The following is a 22,906-nucleotide window of genomic DNA, read 5'->3' on the forward strand; positions in this document are numbered from 1 at the left end:
TGCTATTTTGTGACCCAATGTTTATGCTGGTCCTCAGCAGGACTGTGGAGCTTCTCCTGTGGGAGTGATTCCACTGATTATGTTCTTGCTGTTGGTAATGCCGGTGTGCCAGACGTGTAGTGTCTCAGTGTTGTTGCTTCTCTTCCACAGGGTTTTACGAGCTCAGTGATGCAGGCTCCTGCTCACTGTCTAACTCTTGCGCCTCCATGTACAGCAACTCCACCCTGTCCTCGCAGGGCAGCCTGCTGCACTCCAGCCGGCCGGACCAGACCAAGGGCAGCAGGCCGGAGATCCGACCTAGGTCCGCTGACGAGACCACGGTGCAGGCAGCAGCCTTCACTCGCCAGGGACCCGGAAAGCGGCCTGGCAGTGGGATCAGGACCACTGCTGAACCGGTGCTTCCCTCAAGCAACGGGAGGCAGGGATTGTTCAGGCAGAGGCCAGTCTCCACAGGTATGTCCACCTTCTGTCCTGGATAAAGAACCAAAAGTAAATACACAGTGCTGGAGAAACTCAGCAGGTCAAACAGTTTACGTTATCTAGCAAAGATGAAGATGCATAACCAACGGTTTGGGCTTGAGGCCTTTGAGGTATGAAAAAATGTGGGCAGACACCCAAACAAAATGGTGAGGAAAGGGGAAGGGGCAGGAGCATGGTCCCACAGGCAGGAGTTAATAGGTGGATAAGGGAGGAAGGGCACATCAGCAAAGAGGGGGAGGGGGGGGAATAGCTCTGTGAATGAAGAGGGAAGGGGTGAAGAGCTGGAGGACAGAAAGATGATGAAAAGAGAAGGGAGGGAGAATGGAAAGTAGGGAGCATTCTCCCTTCCCCATCCCTCTGTCTTCTCCACCCCCTTCCCTCTCCATTCACAGAGCCATCCACCTGTTTGCTGATGTGCCTTCCCTCCCTTAGCCACCTATATCCTCCTGCCTGTGGGACCATGCTTCTGCCCTCCTCTCTCTCCCCCACCCCCACCTTTTTGATTGGATGTCTGCCAACATTTTTCCACACCTTGATGAAGGTCTCAATCCCAAAACATTGGTTATGTTATCTTTGCTAGATAACGTACACTGTTTGATCTGCTGAGTTTCTCCAGCACTGTTTTTACTGCAACCACGGTGTCAACAGACTTTCATTTTCTTTTCCCGGATGAGGAACTGCTTCTCAAAACACCCGTGGTTGGTGAGCCTCAAAGCTCCAGAGACGTCCGGTGCTGCCTGTGTGGAGTTTTCACGTTCTCCCATCCAGAAGACGCTGTCGTAATAGATACAAAAACTCAAATGGGATCTTGATTATTGTGTTCAGGAGGTGAATGGGGTTGAGTTCAAGAGCCGTGAAGTAACGTTACAGCTGAATAAGACCCTAACCCCTCTTGGAATATTGTATTCGGTTCTGGACACCTCACTACAGGAAGGATGTGGAGAGGGTGCAGCGGAAACCTACAAGGATACCGCCTGGATTGGAGAGCTTGAGTGAATGTGGTCTTTTTTCCTTGGAGTGATGAAGGGTGACCTGATCGAGGTGTAAAAGATGATTATTTTTTAGACCTACTGCATGGTAACAGGCCTTTTTGGCCAACAAGCCTGTGCTGCCCATTTACACTCAATTGATCTACAACCACCCACACCCCCCCCACCCCCCCAGTATATTTTTGAACAGTGGGAAGAAACCAGAACCTTTGGGGAAAACCCACGCAGACACAGGGAGAACGTACAAACTCCTTACACACAGCACGGAATTCAAACGCTGGTCCCAATGGCTGGTGCTGTAAGAACTTGCACAAACCTCTACACAACATTGCACTAACTATGCCACCCCGGATCAATGAAAGGCATTGATCACGTTGGTGGCCAGAGGCTTTTATCCAGAGCTAAAATGGCTAACACGAGGGTGTTCACACAGATCATTGTGGGTGCTTGGAATGAGCTGGCGGTGATGGTGGTGGAGGCAGGTACAACAGGAGACTACGTGATGGATACGTGGAACTGGGTTATATGAAGTAGGAAAATTCTAGGCAGTTGTTGGAGTAGATTATTGGGTCAGAACAGCACTGGGCCGAAGGGCCTGTGCTGTAGATTTCCATGTTCTGTTCTCTGATAAGTGGATAGGATGGGGTCTGGAAGGACATGGACCAAATGCAGGCACCCAGAGCTAGCCCAGAATGCCAACTTGTTCGCCATGGATACAATGGGCTGTTCAACCCAGTGACTGGGTGGGTATGTTCTGGTTCTCCTTCCCCCACCCCCCACATCCATGATCATGGGTGATCTGGTTGTAAGGTTTGTTTTGTGTTCCTGTCCGCTTGCGCTGACCTTTGAGGAAGAGAATTCCGCAGACCTGAGAGGGAAGAAATTTGCTCTCATCTTGGTCTTTCAGGTGGAACCATTATTCTTGAACAACATCCCCTCATCTTGTAGCAGGCAAGCGTGACAGGAGAGGCAATTACTTGCATTCTTCTTCTTTACCTTGCAGGTGACCTAGAGAGATTTGTATCCCTGCCCAAAGAACCTGACGTGAAAGGACTCCACGCTGCTGATCCAATGGACTGGAAGTATCAGTGTGACCTGGTCTCTAAGAACAGTGGCGATGTCTACAATTACCCTAGCCCCCTGCACGCTGTGGCTCTGCAGAGTCCTTTGTTTCGCCTTTCCACAAAGGTGAAGATTAAATGTAGTCCAGCAGCCACCCCAGAAAGCAACCCGGTTGCCCTTGAGGCCGGTCCTGGCAGCTTAAACCAACAACCCAACCCTAAGGAGATCAACAGGCCCAACGTGAGCTGTGGCCCTGAAGTGAATGCTGCGGTGTGCGAGAAAGAGGTTCCAGGTCCTGGTGAGACCATGGAAGATAACCGCATCACTCTCCAGGTGTATGGGCCACCTGAGATGATCTCAGCCCTGCGCCAGAATGGCAATTGGCAAAGTGCAGGACACCAAGGAGAGACTGTCGCCAAAGGGGAACTTGGCTGCCAGGAGGCTGACGGCAGTGTGAATATCTCTGCCTCCACCATTCTGTCGGGCGGGGGTGCTACGGCTGTCAGCAGTAGTTGGCAATTCAGGCCAATGGCGAAAGGCTTGATTACCACAAGCTCCTGTTCAGGCCTACCCACTGTCTGTGGTGTTGGATCCTGCTTGGGCTTATCAACAGCCCATGGTGCAGGCTCCTGTCCGGGCCTACCCGCAGCCCATGGTGCAGGCTCGTGTCCGGGCCTACCTGCAGCCCATGGTGCAGGCTCGTGTCCGGGCCTACCCGCAGCCCATGGTGCAGGCTCGTGTCCGGGCCTACCCGCAGCCCATGGTGCAAGCTCGTGTCCGGGCCTACCCGCAGCCCATGGTGCAGGCTCGTGTCCGGGCCTACCCGCAGCCCATGGTGCAGGCTCGTGTCCGGGCCTACCCGCAGCCCATGGTGCAGGCTCGTGTCCGGGCCTACCCGCAGCCCATGGGGCAGGCTCCTGTCCGGGCCTACCCGCAGCCCATGGGGCAGGCTCCTGTCCGGGCCTACCCGCAGCCCATGGGGCAGGCTCCTGTCCGGGCCTGTCGATGGCATATGGTGCAGGTTCCTGTTTGGGCCTACCCACAGGTTGTGAATCAGGATTCTGCACTGGCCTAGTAGCCAGGCAGCTGATCAACAAGGATGCTGTCTCACCAGGCACTATCTCAGTGCACAGGACAGGCCAGGGCATGATGGGTCCTTGTGTGCAGAATCTGCCTGGCGATGGTTTTGTCCAGGCTCAGTTTGTGGCCCCAGACTCCTGGCAATGGATACAGATGTGCCCAGGTGGTGTCAAGGTGACAAAGATCAAGAAGAAGGGTGGGCGTAATGGGGTGCGGCCTCTGGCTGGAGCTGGTGCCACCCTTGATGCCGTGGCCGAGGGCAGTCATGGTCACAGGGGTTGTTCCTCATTGCCAGGACACCCATGCCAGGGGTGCCCAGATTTCTGGTGCTCCCCGCTCTGTCGGGACCCCGCTCCTGAGGATGAGAAACGGGGGACAGGGCAAAGTGGCTGCGAAACTCCCCCATGCCGTCGCTCCTGCCGGCCTGGCCAGCGCCACAGGGTGGGTCGGCCCGACCGGCTCCCTGGCCCTGGGCCATGCCGCCAACGGGGTCCCAGGCTCCAGTTCCTCACCCGCGGCGATACAGATCGCGCACTCCAGCCCGCCTCCCCCTTTCACCCCACCACGGACGAGCTCAGCGATCACACCGCCGACCGCTTTGGGGACGCTGAGTCAAGTGGCAGTGAGCACAGAACCCCAGGCCCGACTCCTGGCCAGGCAGGCGGGAGTCGGCGGTCCGAGGCCCGGATTTGCCGAATAAAGGCTTCGAGAGCACTGAAGAAAAAGATCCGGAAATTCCAACCCGAGGCCTTACAGGTTATGACCACAGTGTGAGGTCATGATCTCTCAGAGTCTCCCACGGAGACCTCATACTGGCCCAGGAAACAAAACAAATGACCCGACACTGAGAGTCAGCAGGTCAGGAACTGGGATTGACCCCCCCCCCCCCCCCCGTCCTAATGCACAGGACCCTTTCCCCAGAGATTTGAGTGTTCCCCAGTCCATAGTGGCCAGATATTAATTAAGCTAGATACTACTTCCTGAAAACTGTTGGATGTATCTCATGGATTTTGAGCAGCTGATCATGAAAATCACCTTAAAATTTTCCTATCAGGTACTTTTTTTTTAGATCTCACCTATTTTTGTGATTTCCTGTCATTTTGAAAGGTTTCATCAGGACATTGTGACCATGGGTTCCAGGGGCAACTGGAATCCAACAATGCTGGCCGACTGTTGTTGGACACTGACACGAAAGGCATTAGGTGCTGAGTACAAATGAAAATCAGCGGCAAAACATTTTTAGAATTAATGCATCATTATGAGATTAAACATGCTAAATTCAATAATGTTTCTCCATCTTCCTATGTGATGCAGCAAATTTGAAATTATCTGTGTTCACCTTGAAGTTGTCTATTATAATCCCTAAAAAATTTTTTTTCAGGAAGCAAGTATTTTGGGGGACTGGGGGGGTGGGTGGGGAGGAAATTGTCCAATGTTTATAGTTCTTTTTTCAACTATTGCAAGGTGCACTGTATTTCACAATAAATAAAATTGCTCTTTTGGTGATACCAGAGTCAGTTTCTTGGTTCTGGGCTTCATTCCTGATAGAAGCCTGTGCTCCTGCCCCTTCTCCATCCTCTCCTCCCCTCGCCTCACCTTATTATTCAGTCACCTGCCTGCTTTTTGCTCATCCCTTGACCAAGAGTTCAGGACTTGGTTATCCTTTACCTCTAATCCTGTGTTGCAGGGTAAACGGGAGGAGATGTCCTCTTTGCAGAGGAGGCTAGAATTTTGGGGCATGTGTTAAGATTGGATGGGGTGTGAGGAGGAATTAAAGGCTGAAAGTAGAAATGTTTAGGGGAACCACCAACATAGAGTACCAAGTGGGAGTGTGGAGCGAACTGCCAACGGGGGTCCATTTTAACATTTAAGAAAAATTTGGATAGGGACATGGGTGGGAGTGATATGGAGGGCTATGGACTGGGTGCAGGTCAGTGGGACTAGGCAGAAAAATAATTTAGCGCAGACTTGAATGGCCTGTTTGCTGTGGTGTTATGTTCTATGGAATTATTTCCTCCGATTTGGAACATGCTGCCTGAGTGTGGGATGGAAGCAGGTTGTGGGTGGAGTCCCCTCAGGAGTGCCTGAATTGTTAAGGGCAGGGGCCAAGGCTGGGAAATGGGATCAGTAAAGATCAACCATTCTTAACAGGGGCCATATACCACACCCACCCCTGCCCCGGCTGGGAGCCACAGCACGTTTAAAGGGGCCCATGGACTGAAATCATAAAATATTTTTTATGTAGTCCGTAGGAGAGAAATATGGAAGAAATTAACTAATCTTGGCTGCTTTGCAGGGAAGGGAGCCCATAAACTTTGAGCAGAATCCATGGGGGGAGGGGGAGCATAGATGAACAATGGCTGGTCTAGGTAGAGAATCACAAAAGCTGGAGATGCCAGCACCTCGAGCAAACAATGAGAAGCTGGAGGGACTCAGTAGGCCAGGTAGTGAGAGAGACGGTCAACATTTTCGCTTGGGCCCCTTTATCGAGACTGTAGTGGGAAGATGTAGGAGAAGTAGGGTAGGGATGGATTCTTGATGGTTGGCGTTGAGATGAAAGGACTTCCAGGAGCCCAAGGCTCTATCCTAACAAGTTCAGGGAGGTGCCTGCGTGAAGCTCCGGTACGAGAGTGTGGTGTGCCCAGGGCTGTTTTCTGAATGCCGAGTTCAACTACCAAAGGCGGCAGGTCAATAGTGGGCAGCGAGGAGCAAGAAGGTGAATCAGCTCAGTGCGAGGGGGGAAATCAGGATTCAAACCACCACTAGCTAAAACACTAAAAGCCCCTTCCTCTGCCGTCCCCTGTGTGGCCTCAGGCATTCCCAAAACTGTTCCCTCCACATGGTTACTATGGTGTGGTAATGTAGTGAGATCCAATTCCCAAGTGAGGCCAAAAAGCTGCAGGTGGAATGACGGGGCCAGTTCTCTCTCCAAACACGCTGCGTCTTTAGTTGTGGAATCGCAGTCCCTTTGGCCCAACTTGCCCTTGCCAACAAAATATCCCACTTGCACTAGTCCCACCACCATGCGTTTGGCCCCTCTAAACCCATCCTATCCAAATGTTTCTTTCCAAGTACCTGCCTCAAACACCACCTAGTTCAAGTTCATTATCATGTACAACCCAACGAAACTGTCCAGACCATGGTGTACACTCAAAAACACACAGTACATAATGACCACATAAATAGTCAAAATAAATGTATAAATATTTTGGGATGATCACTGTTTGTTCACCTCACAGCCTGTGGGAGTATGCATTTGCCAGCCTGACATCCTGATTTTGATGTTCCTGTACCTTCTACTTGATGGTAGTGGGTTGAAGATACTTGGCGCTGGATGGAAAGGGTCTGCACGTTTCAGCCTCCACCGTCATCCCTGGCAAGGTATTCCAGGCACCCACAGCTCTTTGGCTAAAAACCTTACCCTGATGTTTCCCTTAAACTTCCCTCTCTTAACATTGTACGTGTCCTTTGGTGTTTACTATTCCCAGCCTGGGAAACAGGGGCTGACTTTCATAATCTTGTAGTCCTCTATAAAGACTCCTCTCATCCTATGCTCCAAAGAGAAAAGTCCCACATCTGCTAACCTTTCCTCATGACTCCTTGAGCCCTATTTAGACAACGCTCCTAGTGAATGACATCAATGCAGGAAAAGGAGACCCCAGTGATCACCTCGGCTGTTTCCAGTCCGATGCTTTGCAGCTAACAATGTTGCAGCCAGACAGGACCCTCTCAATTGTGTACCTGTGAAAGGTGGTCAAGATGGGGGCCGGTAGCCTTGTTCTCCTCAAACTCCTTAGGAAGTGTAGGCACTGCAGCACCTTCCTGACTAATGAGGGCAAAGGGTAGGTCGTCCCTGATGGAACCTTGGCTGTGAGAACAGCAGGTGAAAATCACCGATAATCTAATTTATTTTTTGACTATTGGACAAATATTGGACAGGATACTGAGGGAGAACACCTAATGGAGGAAAGGGATGTTCTGTTCAGATCATTACAGGGTGTCACAGCGGCACAAGTAGAGCCGCTGCCTTACAGCTTCTGTTACCTGCATTCGATCCCGACTCCACCACTGTCTCTGCAGAGTTTATACATTCCTCTCTGTTACTGCAAGGGGTTAAACCCCCACTCCCCCTCCCACCCCTGTGTCCCAAGGACATACTGGTTGATAGATTAACTAACCAGCTGTTATAAATTGACTTTTGTGTGTGAAGCAAACGGAGGGGGAGTTGATGGGAGTGTGGGGAGAATGGGATCCTCCCTCTATCCTCCACTTGCTCCATCTCATTGCAGATGACACCACACTCCGAATATCAAATAATGCAAGACAGAATACTGGGAAGAGATTCAAGTCTGATGGCCTGATACTGCGGTAACCTCTTAGTAGCCCTTTAACCACTGGCATCCCAGTTAATTGGCTGTGTAGTCTCCCGGGATAGGAAGCTCTGTGCCATTTCCACTGGGCCACCCTTAACTGGGACACTCATTGCTTTTCCACTGAACGCAACTCACCCCCGGAGATCGGAGTGTTCCACCTTCAACTGGAAACGGGTCACTTTCTGCTGTCCCTTTTCCACTGGTTTTATCAGCACGACAGTGTCGTCAAATGCTGGGAGATGAGTGGGGGTAGAGGCGGTTAATCCCTGGTGTCAAATGATGTCATTTGACACTGGTGTTTGGACAGTATTTCTTTTCCACTACACCCTGTCCTAGTAAATTCCCAGTTGATTCTTGGGACAGGGTGCCAGTGGAAAAGGGACTGTAGATTCCTCCACTAGTTCAGTGGTGAGAGCACTGGATTGTAAACTAGGGGTTACGAGTTCTTCCCTTGCTGGGGCCTCATTTCTGTGAGGGGCGCTGGACAAAGTGGCGACTCTCTGTCTTCCTTACAGAAGACAAAGTTAAAGAATTTCATGTATGCTACATTCTAAATGTAGTGTTACATGACAATAATGGAACCTTTATCTTATAAAACAGTATTAAAACCTCCCTACCCCATAAGCCTTTATTTTTCTTCCATCCATGTTTCTGATCTAGATGATGGGGTGGGGAATTGGATTAGTAAATATGCAGACGATACTAAGATAGGTGGAATAGTGGATAATGAAGAAGGTTTTCAGGGATTGCAGAGGGATTTGGGCTGCTTAGAAAAGTGGGCTGAAAAATGGCAGATGGAATTTAATGCTGATAAGTGTGAGGTGCTTCATTTTGGTAAGAAGAATCAGAATAGGACATACGTGGTAAATGGGAGAGCATTGAGGAATACAGAAGAGCAGAAAGATTTAGGAGTAACGGTACATCGTCCCCTGAAGGTAGAAACTCACGTGAATAGGGTGGTGAAGAAGGCTTTTAGTATGCTGGCCTTTATCAATCATTGCATGGAATATAGGAGTTGGGAGGTGATGTTTAGATTGTATAAGACGTTGGTGCGGCCTAATTTGGAGTTCTGTGTGCAGTTCTGGTCGCCTAATTATAGGAAGGATATAAACAGAGTGGAGAGAGTGCAGAGAAGGTTTACCAGAATGTTACCTGGGTTTAAGCATCTAGAGTATAGGACAGATTAGGTCTTTATTCTTTGGAGCGTAGAAGGTTGAGAGGGGATTTGATAGAAGTATTTAAGATTATGAAAGGGATAGACAGAGTGGATGTGGATAGACTATTTCCGTTAAGAGGAGGAAAGATTAAAACAAGAGGACATGAGTTAAGAATTAAGGGGCAGAGGTTTAGAGGTAACATGAGGGGGAACTTCTTTACTCAGAGAGTGGTAGCCGTGTGGAATGATCTTCCGGGAGAAATAGTGGCAGCGGAGTCAATTGTATTATTTAAGAAAAGGTTGGACAGGTATATGGATGAGAAGAAGATGGAGGGTTATGGGCATTGTGCAGGGAGGTAGGACTAGAAAGGGGTGTTTGGTTCGGTGCGGACTAGAAGGGCCTAATGGCCTGTTTCCATGCTGTAATTGCTATGTTATGTTATGTCTAAGGGTCTCTTAAATACCCCGAATGTTTCAGCCTCCACCATCATCCCTGGCAAGGTATTCCAGGCACCCACAACTCTTTGGGTAAAAACCTTACCCTGATGTTTCCCTTAAACTTCCCTCTCTTCACATTGTACATGTGTCCTCTGGTGTTTGCTATTCCCAGCCTGGGAAACAGGGGCTGACTTTCATAATCTTGTAGTCCTCTATAAAGACTCCTCTCATCCATCTTTGCTCCAAAGAGAAAAGTCCCGCATCTGCTAACCTTGCCTCATAAGATTTATTTTCCAAACCAGGCAACATCCTGGTAAATCTCCTCTGCACCTTCTCCATAGCTTCCACATCCTTCCTATAATGAGGTGACCAGAACTGAACACAATACTCCAAAAGTGGTCTCACCAGAGAGTTGTAGAGTTGCCACATGACCTCTCTACTCCTGAAGTCAATCCCCTATTAATGAAACCAAGTATCCCATATGCCTTCTTAACTATCCTATTAACCTTGAGGGATGTATGGATTTAGACCCCAAGGTCCCTCTGTTCATCCACACTCTTAAGTAGCCAAGCCTTCTGGTTTGTCCTTCTAACAGGCATCACCTCACACTTGAACTTCATCTGCTACTTTTCTACCCAACTCTGCATCCTGTCTATATCCTCTTGTAAATCTCACAACCTTCAGCTCCATCCACAACTCCTCCAACCTTTGTGTCATCCACAAATTTAGTCCCATCCTTTCGCCTCTTCATCCAGGTTATTTATAAAAATCGCAGCAGGCGTCCCAAAACCGATCCTTTCAATACTCCACTAGTCACTGACCTCCAGGCAGAATATCTTCCTTCCACTACCACTCTGCTTTTTACCTGCAAGCTGATTTTTTTATCACACAGCCAAGGTTCCATGGAGGAGTCCATATTGAGGAGTCTGATGGTGGAGGGGTAGCAACTGTTCCTGAACCTGGTGGTGCGAGTCTTGTGGCACCTACACCTCTTTCCTGATGGTAGCAGTGAGGGCAGAGCATATGCTGGGTGATGTGGATCTTCGATGATTGCTGCTTCTCTCTGACGGTAGTGTTCCCTGTAGATATTCACTACCAGAAAGCGCACCAACAATGTTTATTTCCTTGGAACGTCCCTCAGTAACCTCTGGAGGGGCACTGTCGAAAACATCCCATGTGGAAGCATAGTGGGGGATGGGGGCTGCTCTGCTCAAGTTCGGAGCAAGCAGCAGAAGTCAAATTTATTGTCACCTGATTGTACAAGTACTATACAAACTAACGAAACAGTGTTCTCCGGACCTCAGTGCAAAAACATGCAGACACATAGCCAAACATAACATACATACAGACAAATAATACATATGCCGGAAAGTATTTAATGTATACATACAAATAAATATTGCTTCATGAATGTGAAAGTCTCGGGTGGTTAGTGTGAGCCGTTCCTTTGGTCGTTCAGCATTCTCACTGCCCGTGGGAAGAAGCTGCTCCTCAGCCTGGTGGTGCTGGCTCTGATCCTCCTATGTCTCTTTCCTGATGGAAGCAGCTGAAAGAAGCTGTGTGCAGGGTGGGAGGGCTCCTTAATGATTTTGTGCATCCTCTTCAGACAATGATCCCAGTAAATAACAATAGTGGGGGAGGGAGACTCCAGAGATCCTCTCTGCCACTCTTATGGTCCTGTGGATTGACCTCCGATCCATTTTGATGCAGCATCTGTACCACACTGATGTAGCCAGCCATGAAAGAGCTCCTGACAACGTGGTGAATGGAGCTCAGAACATCATCCAAAGCCCTCCCCTCCATGGACTCCATCTGCCCATCCTGCTGCTTGGGAAAGGCAGCCAACACACTGAAAGACCCCGGAATCACTCTCTTCTCCCTGCTCCTCTTGGGGAGAAAGCTCAAGAGTGAAATGGAGCTCAAGTTAAACACATGCAGATTGAGGTAAAAACAGGGAAATGCCGGAGGAACTCAGCAGGTCTTGCAGCGTTCATAAGAGGTAAAGATATGTTTCGGGCCTGAACAAAAAGGCTGGGATGGGAAGAATGGGTGGGCTCAGAAGGGCTCAGGCCTAAAGCATTGGATAAGTGTAAAATTTTTGAAGCTTCATTGATTCGTATGTTTTAGAACATTTTTGGAAAGAGATTTTCCAAACTTTATCAATGATTCTTAAGATTAAATTAAGAACTATGCCCTTTTATTGCTTTAATTTGATTTTTCTCTAGAAGAGGATACATCTCTGTCCTCAACCTAGAAGAGAATCCGAGCTTTCACGTGGTTGATAGCTGGATGAGCAATTTTGATGAAGTGGAAAGACGATGCTTCACCCACTCAATTTCAATGGTTACATGCTATCACGTCTTATTTAAGTTTGGAATAAATGAGATCTAATATTGAAGAGGTAAAGTCTGAATGTGATAAGACGTGGGGCCCATTCCTGGATTATTGTCATAATCTGAGGATTGAAGTGGTGTGGATGCTCCGGGGATTCCCTGTTTGGTGTCTGGGGGCTGTTATTCGATTCATATTTACAATATATGCAAATCACTTTGTTTAGAGGGAGGGGGCAGATTAGTAAGGATTAAAACTTTTTTCCTTTTTATTATTAAGACAAATAAGTAAAGGGGGGGGGTTAAGTACAGATTACGGGCCATATCACAGAATTTTACATGTATTCATCATTACTTTTGGACATAATTGTTTAATTATTATAGTTATAGAATTTGAAGTCATGAATGAAATAAGTTATATAATAATTATGAGTATGCTAATTTACAATTAATATATGATATGATTTGATTTATGTTATCATTAGTTTACCTTGTGTAAAGGGTTTTTTGTTAAACTCAATAAAAATATTTTAAAAAGAAAGAAAGTTTTGGATATATATCTTTACCTCCTCTGGATTCTGCAGCCCTCCAGCATTTTTATAGTTTTCATCAAGAGGCTTAAAGACTATTTCTTCCCTGCAGCCATCAGGCTCTTGAATGAACCCCAAGAGATGCTCTTGTTCTAATTGGCACTGCTTCATGCATCTTAGAGTTAACTTGTTAGACTGTTCATGAAAGAACTTCCCAGTGTACTAGATAAAATGTGACCATAAACTTGAACTTGATCAGAATAAGTTAGTGTTAAATGAGAAGAGTAAAACCACTGGTATCAAATGGGGATTTGAATGGGATAAGTGTATTTTCCGGTTGCTTGAGACTTATAATGCTTAACTAATACACCTCCGTTAAGAATAAGCAGTTTAAAAGACAAAAAAAATCCCCATGCTTACACTGAACAAACCTCTCTTGCGTGAATCTGCGTGTCTCCACCAATTGGTTCAGGGTTTTCCCCAACCAGAAGCCCTAAATGAACAATGAAATCCCGAACCTGCTGAGACCAAGGTCACAGGCATTTAAGTCCTAAGATTCAGATCAAAACAGAAGGAGCAGGTATGACCTGCGGAGAGCTATCTCACTGGTGAAGTGAAGATTCCGGATGAAAATGGAAACGAGGGACACCCGAGAGCTGTGGCAGCGCCTAAATGGCATAACCTGCTACAAAACCAAATCTGGTGAAGTAGCAGGCGGCAAAGCTTTGTTCCCTGAGGAACTCGATGCCTTCTACGCCCGGCGATGACAGTAACAGTGAAGAACCCCCCCGAGCAGTGACATGGATTCGTTCCAGTTCACCTATCGTAGCGACAAGCAGGCTTGGCGTCATGAGGGGGCATCCGTGGGCCAAGTGAATTACAATCCACCACAGCACTAGCATCACTAGGGGTTTTTGGACCGCACCGGGTGACGCCATGGGGGGGGGGGTGGGGCGGTGGGGAGGTGTCACCAAAATGAATCACCTGGTTTTGTCTCCGTGAGCTTTAAGCACGCGCGTTTGTCTGAAACGCTAGAGGGAGGGGGAATGTGATGGGGCGGCTGACGGAGGAGGTCTACGGCAGGTATGTCACCAGCTCCCCCCCCACCCCCGTTGAGTGAGTTCTTGAATGGCAGTTTGTGCCCCCCCCTTCAGTTACCCTAATTTTACCCCCCCCCCCCACGATTAGATCTCTTCTGACGCCAACTCTGGCCACAGGTTTGCGGCTGATCCCATCTCACTGCCTCTGCACAAAGCCCTGGAACACCTGGACAGTAAAGATTCATTCATCAGGATGCTCTTTATTGACTGCAGTTTGACATTTAACATCATCATCCCAGAAAACTCCAAGACCTGGGACTCAACACCCCACTGAGTAATTGGATCATGGATTTCCTCACCTCCAGACCACAATCAGTGAAGGTTGGTAAGAACATCTCCTCCACAATCTCCATCAGTACCAGAGCACCGCAGGGCTGTGATCTTAGCCCTCTCCTCTGCTCACTTTAAACCTACGACTGTGTGGCTCAGTACAAAAGTAACACCATCTACAAATTAGCTGATGATACCACGGCAGTGGGTTGTTAAAAGAAAGATGACAAGTCAGCATACAGGAGGCAGGCTGCAAACAGCTGAATGGACCTCACCAAAACCAAGGAGCCGATTATTGACTTCAGGAAGGGAAAACCAGAGATGCACGATCCAATGATCACTGGGGGGATCAGAAGTGGAGAGGGTGAGAAAATACAAGTTCTTGGGAGTCACTATCTCTCATAGAATCTTTCTTGGAGATAAGACACCAATGGCACCTTGAAGAAAGCACGTCAGCGCCTCGACTTCCTCAGAAGTTTGCGAAGGTTTAGTATGACATCAGAAACCCTGGCAAGTTTCTACAGAGGTGTGGTGGAAGGTGTGCTGACCAGATGTATCACAATCTGGTATGGAAACACTAATACCCTTGAACATAAAGCCCTCCCAAAAGGTATTGGACACAGCCCAAGACATCACAGGCAAAACCCTCCCCACTATTGAGAACATCTACGGGAAATGCTGCCATCGGAGCCATCATCAAAGACCCTCACCACCCAGCACATGCTCTGTTCTCACTGTTGCCATCAGGAAAAAGGTATAGGTGTCCCAAGACATGTACTACCAGCTTCAGGAACAGCTGCTACTCTGACAATAAATCTTAAACCTGAATCTGTATATAAACCTTAAAGCATTTTACTTTATTTTCAGTCACATTATTTGAAAAGATTTATATCGTTGCTGCATCTACATGTACCTCCCCATCTACGGAGCCGCCCAAAAGAATAACAATAGCATTATAAATATCGTAATTAACACCCCCACCCCCAGATTTACAGATAGAGCCTCTGACCAGGGCAGCTCTTACTAAGCAGGAATACGGAGACAGTTTAAGAGAGTCATCCCCAATGGCGAGCGACATCAACCAGCTCTTCATCCTAGGCGACACCATTGCTGTTTCGCACAACTTGATTCAAACAGCTGAGACAAGCAAAGCCCGACCAAGGCCTTTCGCTGGCTGAATATTTGCCCCAATCTTCACCAAAGGTTTATCTGTTATTTCAGAGAACATTTACTTTTACATTTTTAAACTAGTGTATTTTTATCTATTATTTTATTCTTATTTATTTTTAAAAGTGTTTTTTGTTTGATTTTTTTTGCCGGTTGATTGAGGCTGCTGGTTGCTTGAATTCCAGATAACAGGGGTTTTATTGTAATTGTTGGTAGGTGTCGAGTCAGTGGGTTAAAGCAGAGTACAGTATGATTTAATGAAAGCAACATGTGTCACTGGTTCTGTGAATGGGTTAAAGGTCTGTAACTGCAGGATAATCAATCACACAGCACAGAGCAGGCCCGTCAGCCCATCTCATTCATGCTAACCCATTTACCTGCATATGGTCCGATCTTGGGAGACAAGCTTTCCACTGACGCACAACAAATCCTCCACCTCCCATAACTACCTGGACTACATTTCCTCACACCCTGACCCTGCAAGAATTCCATCCCTTTCTCTGTCTCCATTGCATCTGTTCCCAAGATGAGGTCTTCCAATCCAGATCTTCTGAAATGTCTGCCTTCTTCCACAAACGTGGCTTCCCCTCCACCACTATCAACTCACCCCTCACTCGCATCATCTCCATTTCCCACTCATTTGCCCTGGCCCCCTCTACCCCCGGATGTAACGAACATAGAATCCTTCTCATCCTTACCTACCACCCCACCAGCCTCCACATCCATCATATTATCCATTGGAATTTATGGCACTTACTGCAGGATCCTACCAGCAGACACATTTTTCCTTCTCCTCCCCTCTCGGCCTTCTGTAGGGACCGCTCCCTCCCTGATTCCCTCATGCACTCATCCCTCCCCACCCATCGCACCTCCGGCACCTTCCCCTGTGCCTGCAGGAGGTGCAACATTTGCGGCCACACCTCCTCCCTCACCACGGTCCGGGGCCCCAAACAGGCCTTTCATGTGAAGCAACACTTCACCTGTACATTCAGAGGACTTAATTACAGCATCTGGTGCTCCCTTTGTGGCCTCTACATCGGAGAGACCGATTGCAGACTGGGAGATCGCTTTGCTCATCACCCCATCTCCGTTAGCCAAACATTTCAATTCCGAGTCACACTCCCACACTCACATGTCTATCCATGGCCTTGTGTACTGTCCCACCCAGGCCACCCACAGATTGGAGAAACACCTTATTTTCTGTCTGGGCCCTCTCCAGCCAGATGACATGAATGTTGACTTTGCTGCTTTCCACTAAGCTTGCTCGCCCTTTCTTTCCCCTCCCCCTTTCCTGTCTTTCCAGTTCTTCTACCCACCCAGCCCAGCCATCCCCGTCCCCCTCAGTGCTGCTGTCCCCTCCCTCCTTTCTCATCATCTCCTGCCTTTGCCACCCTCCTTTCCCCCTCCCCTTCTCTTTTGTTTGGACTCCTACCGGCATGCTCTCCTACTTTGATGAAGGCCTCAAGCCTGAAGTGTAGGTTACATAAAGGACACCGTTTGACCTGCTGAGGTTCGCCAACATTTTATGTTTTCACTGCCTATGGTCCATATCCTTCTCAGCCCTTTTCATCCATATATCTGTCTCACAATCAGAAGGCTATTCTTCCCTTTGAATCCTCTCCCTCCTGACCTCAAGGATGCATGCTTAGCCCACTGCTCTACTCACAAACACCCATGAAAATGTGGCCAGGCCCAATTCAAATGCTACCTACAAATTTGCCGATGACATCATGTTTTTTGGCAGGATTACAGAGGCAATGAGGAAGCGTACAGGAGGGGAATAGATCAGCTGGTTGAGCGGGATCGCAACAGCAACCTTGCACTCAACGTTAGCAAAGCCAAGGGGATGATTGAGAACCTAAGGAGAAGATCAGGAGTACACGGACCAGTCCTCATCGAAGGCTCAGCAGTGGAGAGGGTCCAAGAACTGCAAATTCCTGGGCGCCAACATCTCCAAGGTCGGTCCTGGAGTCTCCACGTTGATGCAATCATGTAAGAAGGCTTACCAGCAGCTATACTTTGTGAGGTGTTTGAGGAGATGTGGTACGACGCCGAAGACCCTCGTAAACCTCTACAGGTGCACCGTGGAGAGCATCCTGGCTGGTGGCATCACTGCCCGGTGCGGAGATGCCAATGCTAAGGATAAGAAAAAACTCCAGAGGGTTGTTAGCTCGGCCTGCGACATCACGGGCACCAGTCTTCACTCTATCGAGGATATCTATTACAGGCAGTGTCTATCCTCAAAGACCCCCGCCACCCAGGCCTTGCCCTCCTCATTCTGCTACCATCGGGAAAATACAGGGACCTGAAGATGAGCACTCAGTGGCACAAGGACAGTTTGGTCCCCGCTGCCGTCAGGATCCTAAATGAACGGTGAACCAGAGGGGACAGACAGCCTTTATTTTGACTTTTTCTTTCACTTGAACTATTTTTTTATTTATTTTGAAAGGTGGTTTGTATAAATGTTTCCACCGTGACAATGCTGCAGAACAATGAATTTCATTACAATAAATTCTGATTCTGACCAGCAAAACCTGCTTGTCCGACACTCTATTTCTCTCATATTCCCTGCATTTACATCTCCAAGGTTGAAGGTTCCGATCAAACCTGAGTACGCTGCTCTACTGGATCCCACAAGGTCCTACATTTGCTGCCTCCGAGGTGACCTGTTGCTCCCACCCCGGTCACGACAGAAGCAGGGGTCAGGGTGCCTGAGAACGGTGGCCAGATGTGTGATATTCTTTCAGCGATGAGAGAAAGGCTGAGTGACAAAGGAACTTGCCTTCTGCAAGTTTAAACCTTTTGCCTGTTGGCCCAGGCTACTGAAGAGGACCACCGGACTGTACATATGAATAGGATTCTCAGGGGCTGTGGAGCTGCCTCTGCAGCTTCTCGCATGACAATAGTTTGACCTGCAGTACAAGTGTGGACTTCGGTCATCTTGCAGTAGGGAGCACAGTGTGTAGACGCTTTAACCTCTGATTGCCTTCGAGAAGAAAGGGCCTCCTGTTGGGCGCACCATCCATCCTGGGAGCGTCCACAAAAAGCAGGAGTGGGAGCGGTGTCACTCTTCAACACAAAGCTGGTCCCATCACTTTTCCTGCCTGGTCCCACGAGCCTTGACGCCCCTGTCATTTAAAACATATCTTTGGATGTACCGCACACAGCTGGGTCTTGTAACATCACCTGTGTACAATACACACAAAGGGTCCTTGTGCCTGTGTCGACCTTTGAAAGAGGTGTGAAGTACAAAAGGAACAGGAGATGGATAACTCAGACAAGTGTGAAATGATGCGATTTGAGGCGTTAAACCAGGAGAAGGCGCACATGTCCTGGGGGTCTTGTAGAATAGAGAGACCTTGGGGTACTTTGCAGAGCAACCTTGCTCTGGAATGTCAATTATGTTTTTTACATAGAATTTGCGTGATTTTGCCAGGCTGAAGAACATCAGGTCTCGGCCTTGGTCGTTGGCATGGGAATGACTTTTTTTGTACAGACTGCATTCTGGGAAATTCAAAATAATTTCCTGGAATGCAGCAGTTGGGTAAAAAACATAAATGACAGGGATCTCCCAGTGGCTAACTCCTTCAATTCTGCACCACATTCCCATGCCGACATGTCTAGTCCATGGCCTCGGGCATTGCCAAACCAAGGCCACCCGTAAAGTGGAGGGGCAACACCTAAAGTTTCACATGGGCACTCTCCAATCGGATGGCATTAGCATCAACGTCTCTGGGTTTCTGCTAGCTTACTCCCCATTCTCCATCTCTTCCCTTTCCCTCTAGCTCTCCATCTCCTTCCCTCTCCATTCACAGAGCCATCCCCGTCTCCCCTTGTTTTCTCTTGTGCCCTCCGTCCCTTATCCACCTATTATCTCCTACCTGTGGGACTGTGCTCCTCCCCCTGCCCCTCCCCCCACCATTTCACTCAAGCGCTTTGTCTTGGGTAAACTTATACTTCTCATTTTGTTCGTTTTAGATTGGTCACAGTGTTTGAGCTACCGAAAGAAAATAGACACACACACACCGAGAGCAGTTCAGTTTATACAAGTCTTTATTGCTAAATCTAAAGCTGAATTCACACTACAATATGCAAGCTCTTCCCAATTATACTTATCAACGCCTGGACTGGTCCCAACTGCCGAAGTGAGGCAGACTTGTAGTAGGTTGTCGGGGCGCCGGTAGCAGCTTCTCCACCTCCCTCGACCAGGACGTTAACTGGACTCTCGAAGTTCTTCTTCTTGCTGAGAGATGGTGCCACCTCTTGCAGTGGGACCATGGCTTATATTACCCAAAAGTTGTTTACTTCAGATCTTATCTCTTTGAACAAATGATTTAATTATCTTCAAGGTCTCCTGACAGTCTGCGACCAACAAAAGACAACTGCATCTCTGGGCCTCATGGTGGAAGTTAGGTAATGTCTACTGATTCATATGCATCCCTGGGCCCCATAGTGGAATTTGGATTATGTTTTCCTATTCAGCTGCATCCCTTCTTGCATAAGCTGGTCTAAATCCTCCATTACACATCTGCTTACATTTTGCTCATATTTTGATGAAGAGATCAAACCTGAAACAGTGGTTGTGTATCTTTATCTTTGCTATATACAGTACACTGTTTGATTGCTGAGTTTCTCCAGCCTCGTGTTTTTAGCTCAAGAGCATCCATACTTCCCTGAAAGTGGTGTCTCAGGTAGCAAGGTGTTGAAAAAGGTGTTGGGCAGGCTTGCCCTCATCATTTGGGGCAAAGAGTACAGGAGTTGGGACATCATGTTACAGCTGTAAAAGACATTGATAAGGACTAAAAGACATTGATAAGGACCATGTTTGGAATATTGCATGTAGTTCTGGTCACCCTGCTATTGGGAGAATATCATTAAGCTAGAGAGGTCAGAGAAAAATATTCACGAGGATGTTGTTGGGGCTGAAGGGGTTGAGTTAAAAGGAAAGACTGGATAAGCTGAGACTGTTTCCTCTGGAGCGTAGCAGGCACATGGGAGATCTTATGGAGGTTTATAAAATCATCTGATCTTATTTGAGGAAGAACGTACTGACTTTGGAGGCAGCCCTGAGGAGGTTCATCAGGTTGATTCCAGGAATGAAGGGGTTAGCTTATGAGGAGAGATTGAATCGTTCGGGTCTGTACTCACTGGGATTTAGAAGGACGAGAGAGGATCTTATAGAAACATTAAAAAATTATGAAAGGTGTAGATAAGATAGAGGAAGGTGAGTTGTTGCCATTGGTGGAAGAGACTAGAACTCGGGACATAGCCTTAAGATCCAGGGGAATAGATTTAGGATGGAGATGAGCAGAAACTGCTTTTCCCAAAGGGTGATGAATCTGTGGAATTCACTGCCCATTGAAGTAATGGAGTTCACTGCCCATTGAAGTAAGGTACAAGGACTGCCTAAAGAAATCTCTTGGTGCCTGCCACATTGACCACCGCCAGTGGGCTGATAACGCCTCAAACCGTGCATCTTGGCGCCTCACAGTTTGGCGGGCAGCAGCCTCCTTTGAAGAAGACCGCAGAGCCCACCTCACTGACAAAAGGCAAAGGAGGAAAAACCCAACACCCAACCCCAACCAACCAATTTTCCCTTGCAACCGCTGCAATCGTGTCTGCCTGTCCCGCATCGGACTGGTCAGCCACAAACGAGCCTGCAGCTGACGTGGACTTTTTACCCCCTCCATAAATCTTCGTCCGCGAAGCCAAGCCAAAGAAAAAAAGAAGTAATGGAGATGACCTCAGTAAATATACTAAAGATAAGGTTGGATAGATTTTTACAAAGTAGGGGACTTGAGGGATATGGGGAAAAGGCAGGTAGGTGGAGATGAGCCTATCATTAGATCAGCCATGATCTTGTTGAATGGGGAAGTAGGCTCGACAGGTCAGATGGCCGACTCCTGCTCCTATTTCGTATGTTCTTATTCTAAGTTTAAATTTAGACAACCAGTATGGTAACAGGCTATTTTGGCCCACAATTCCTCCCACCTAATTTACAGCCAATTAACCTACACCCCTGTTACGTTTCGAACAGAGGGAGGAAGCTGGAGCCCCCCCCCCCCCCGTGGAAAACCCACGCAGACATGGGGAGAATGTACACACTGGCGTCACTGGGGGGGTGCAGGGGGTGTGGACCGTACTGGATGGCACCATCAGAGGAGGTGATACCAAAATGACTGTGCAGTGTTTCAGCAGAAATTTATTATTTTTTATAGCAATATCCCTGTCGTTAGTTATAACAGCAAAAACATTTTTCGTAAGCCCAACTTACATTTATCAATTTACCTACAAGGCTAAAACTCTATGCTAATTAACCTCCCAACCCCGCTCAGCGCCGCCGCCATACCCCCGCTGCACAGCACTGCCACTGCTCCCCCCCACTAAGCGCCGCCAACACCATCCCCTCCCCCCGCTCAGTGCCACCACCACCCCGGATGTGCAAGGAATGCACACCTGTTTCTTCTACGCTCATACACTTAGTCCATGGGGTGGGGGTGACACCATGAGTTACCGCAATGGGTGACGCCAACCCTAATGATGACACTGAACGTACAAACTCCTTACAGACAGTGCGGGATTCAAACCCCTGGACCCGCTGAAAAGGTATTGCGTCAACTGTGCTGCCCCATAGATAAGGTGGACGGTCACTGTCTCTTCCCTAGAGGAGGGGAGTCTAAAGCAAGGTTCAAGATGAGAGGGAAAAGATTTAAAGGAGAATTGAGGGACAAATTTTCTACACCAAAGTTTGGTACAATTGTAATGTTTTAAAGACATTTAGACAGATTCATGCTTAGGAACGGTTTGGAGAACATGAAAGCAAATGAGTCTAGCTCAAGTAGGCAACGTGATCAACAAGGCCTTTCATGCTGTAGAACTCTATCGCTTCATGACCTTAAAATCACTAGGAGCAGGTTGAGGCCAATTGTCCCACGATCCTGCTCTGCCACTCAAACAAGGTAACAACTTGTTCAACTTGAATTGTCCAGTTAGTTTCATCCCCAACAGCTATCAGACTCTTGGACCTCCATCCCCACTCATGTAATGCTAATTATGAAAGGAATAGATCGGGTGAGCTCAGAGAGTGTAGGGGAATCGGTATCCAGAGGGCAGAGGTTTCAGGTGACTGGGAAAGAGATTTAGAACATAGAACATTATAGCACAGTACAGGCCCTTTGGTCCATAATGTTGTGGCAGCCTATATACAGTATACCTACCAAAAAAAAATTAAACCTTCTCTACCTCGTAAACCCTCTATTTTTCTTTCATCTGTGTACCTCTCTGAGTTTCTTAAATGTTTCACCCTACACCATCATCCCTAACAAGGCATTCCAGGCACCCACAACTTTCTGTGTAAAAACCTTACCCCTGACGTCTCCCCTAAACTTCCCTCCCTTCACTTTGTACAGATGTCCTCTGGGGTTTTCTACTTCCCACCTGGGAAAAACATGCTGGCTCTCTGCCTTATCTGTGCCTCTTGTAATCTTGTAGATCTCTATTAAGTCATCTGAACAAGAACCTGAGGGGTAATGTTTTTGCACAGCGGGTGGTAATGGAGGAGGTGGTTGAGGCAGGTCCTACTGCAATACTTAAAAGATCGATGTGTGTGAATATACATTGACTAAATGGGCTGAAGAGTCTGTATCTGAGCTGAATGATTCTATGACCCTATAATATCAGGATAGAGGTCCTTGTGAGGTCACTGAATTAAAAAAAACAAATTAGACATCCAGCACAGTAAAAGGCCATTTCGGCCCACAAGTCTGTGCCACCCAATTTACACTCATTTAACCTATCCCCTCAGTACGTTTCAATGGTGTTTGTTTTTACATTCAGGACAGGGAAAGGGCTTTGTAACTCACTGCTGGAGGCACCACATTTAAACAGTGCTTGATGACTAGACTGGAGGTTTATATCCATATTTCCATCAG

At 47.9% G+C, this 22,906-nt stretch overlaps 1 protein-coding gene across 1 annotated transcript in view; it reads left to right on the forward strand.

Annotated features, from left to right (window-relative positions):
- The window catches only part of LOC138759784 (dapper homolog 2-like), a 34,244-nt gene extending 29,240 nt beyond the window's left edge, over positions 1 to 5,004 (forward strand). Inside the window, exons 3-4 of the mRNA XM_069930371.1 lie at positions 151 to 453; positions 2,473 to 5,004. Coding sequence (XP_069786472.1) covers positions 151 to 453; positions 2,473 to 4,385 — 2,216 coding nt within the window. The 3' untranslated portion in view covers positions 4,386 to 5,004. The remainder of the gene's footprint in view (positions 1 to 150; positions 454 to 2,472) is intronic.
- Positions 5,005 to 22,906: the final 17,902 nt, after the last annotated feature.

Source organism: Narcine bancroftii, chromosome 4 (genome assembly GCF_036971445.1).
Source record: "Narcine bancroftii isolate sNarBan1 chromosome 4, sNarBan1.hap1, whole genome shotgun sequence".
Taxonomy (NCBI): Eukaryota; Metazoa; Chordata; class Chondrichthyes; order Torpediniformes; family Narcinidae; genus Narcine; species Narcine bancroftii.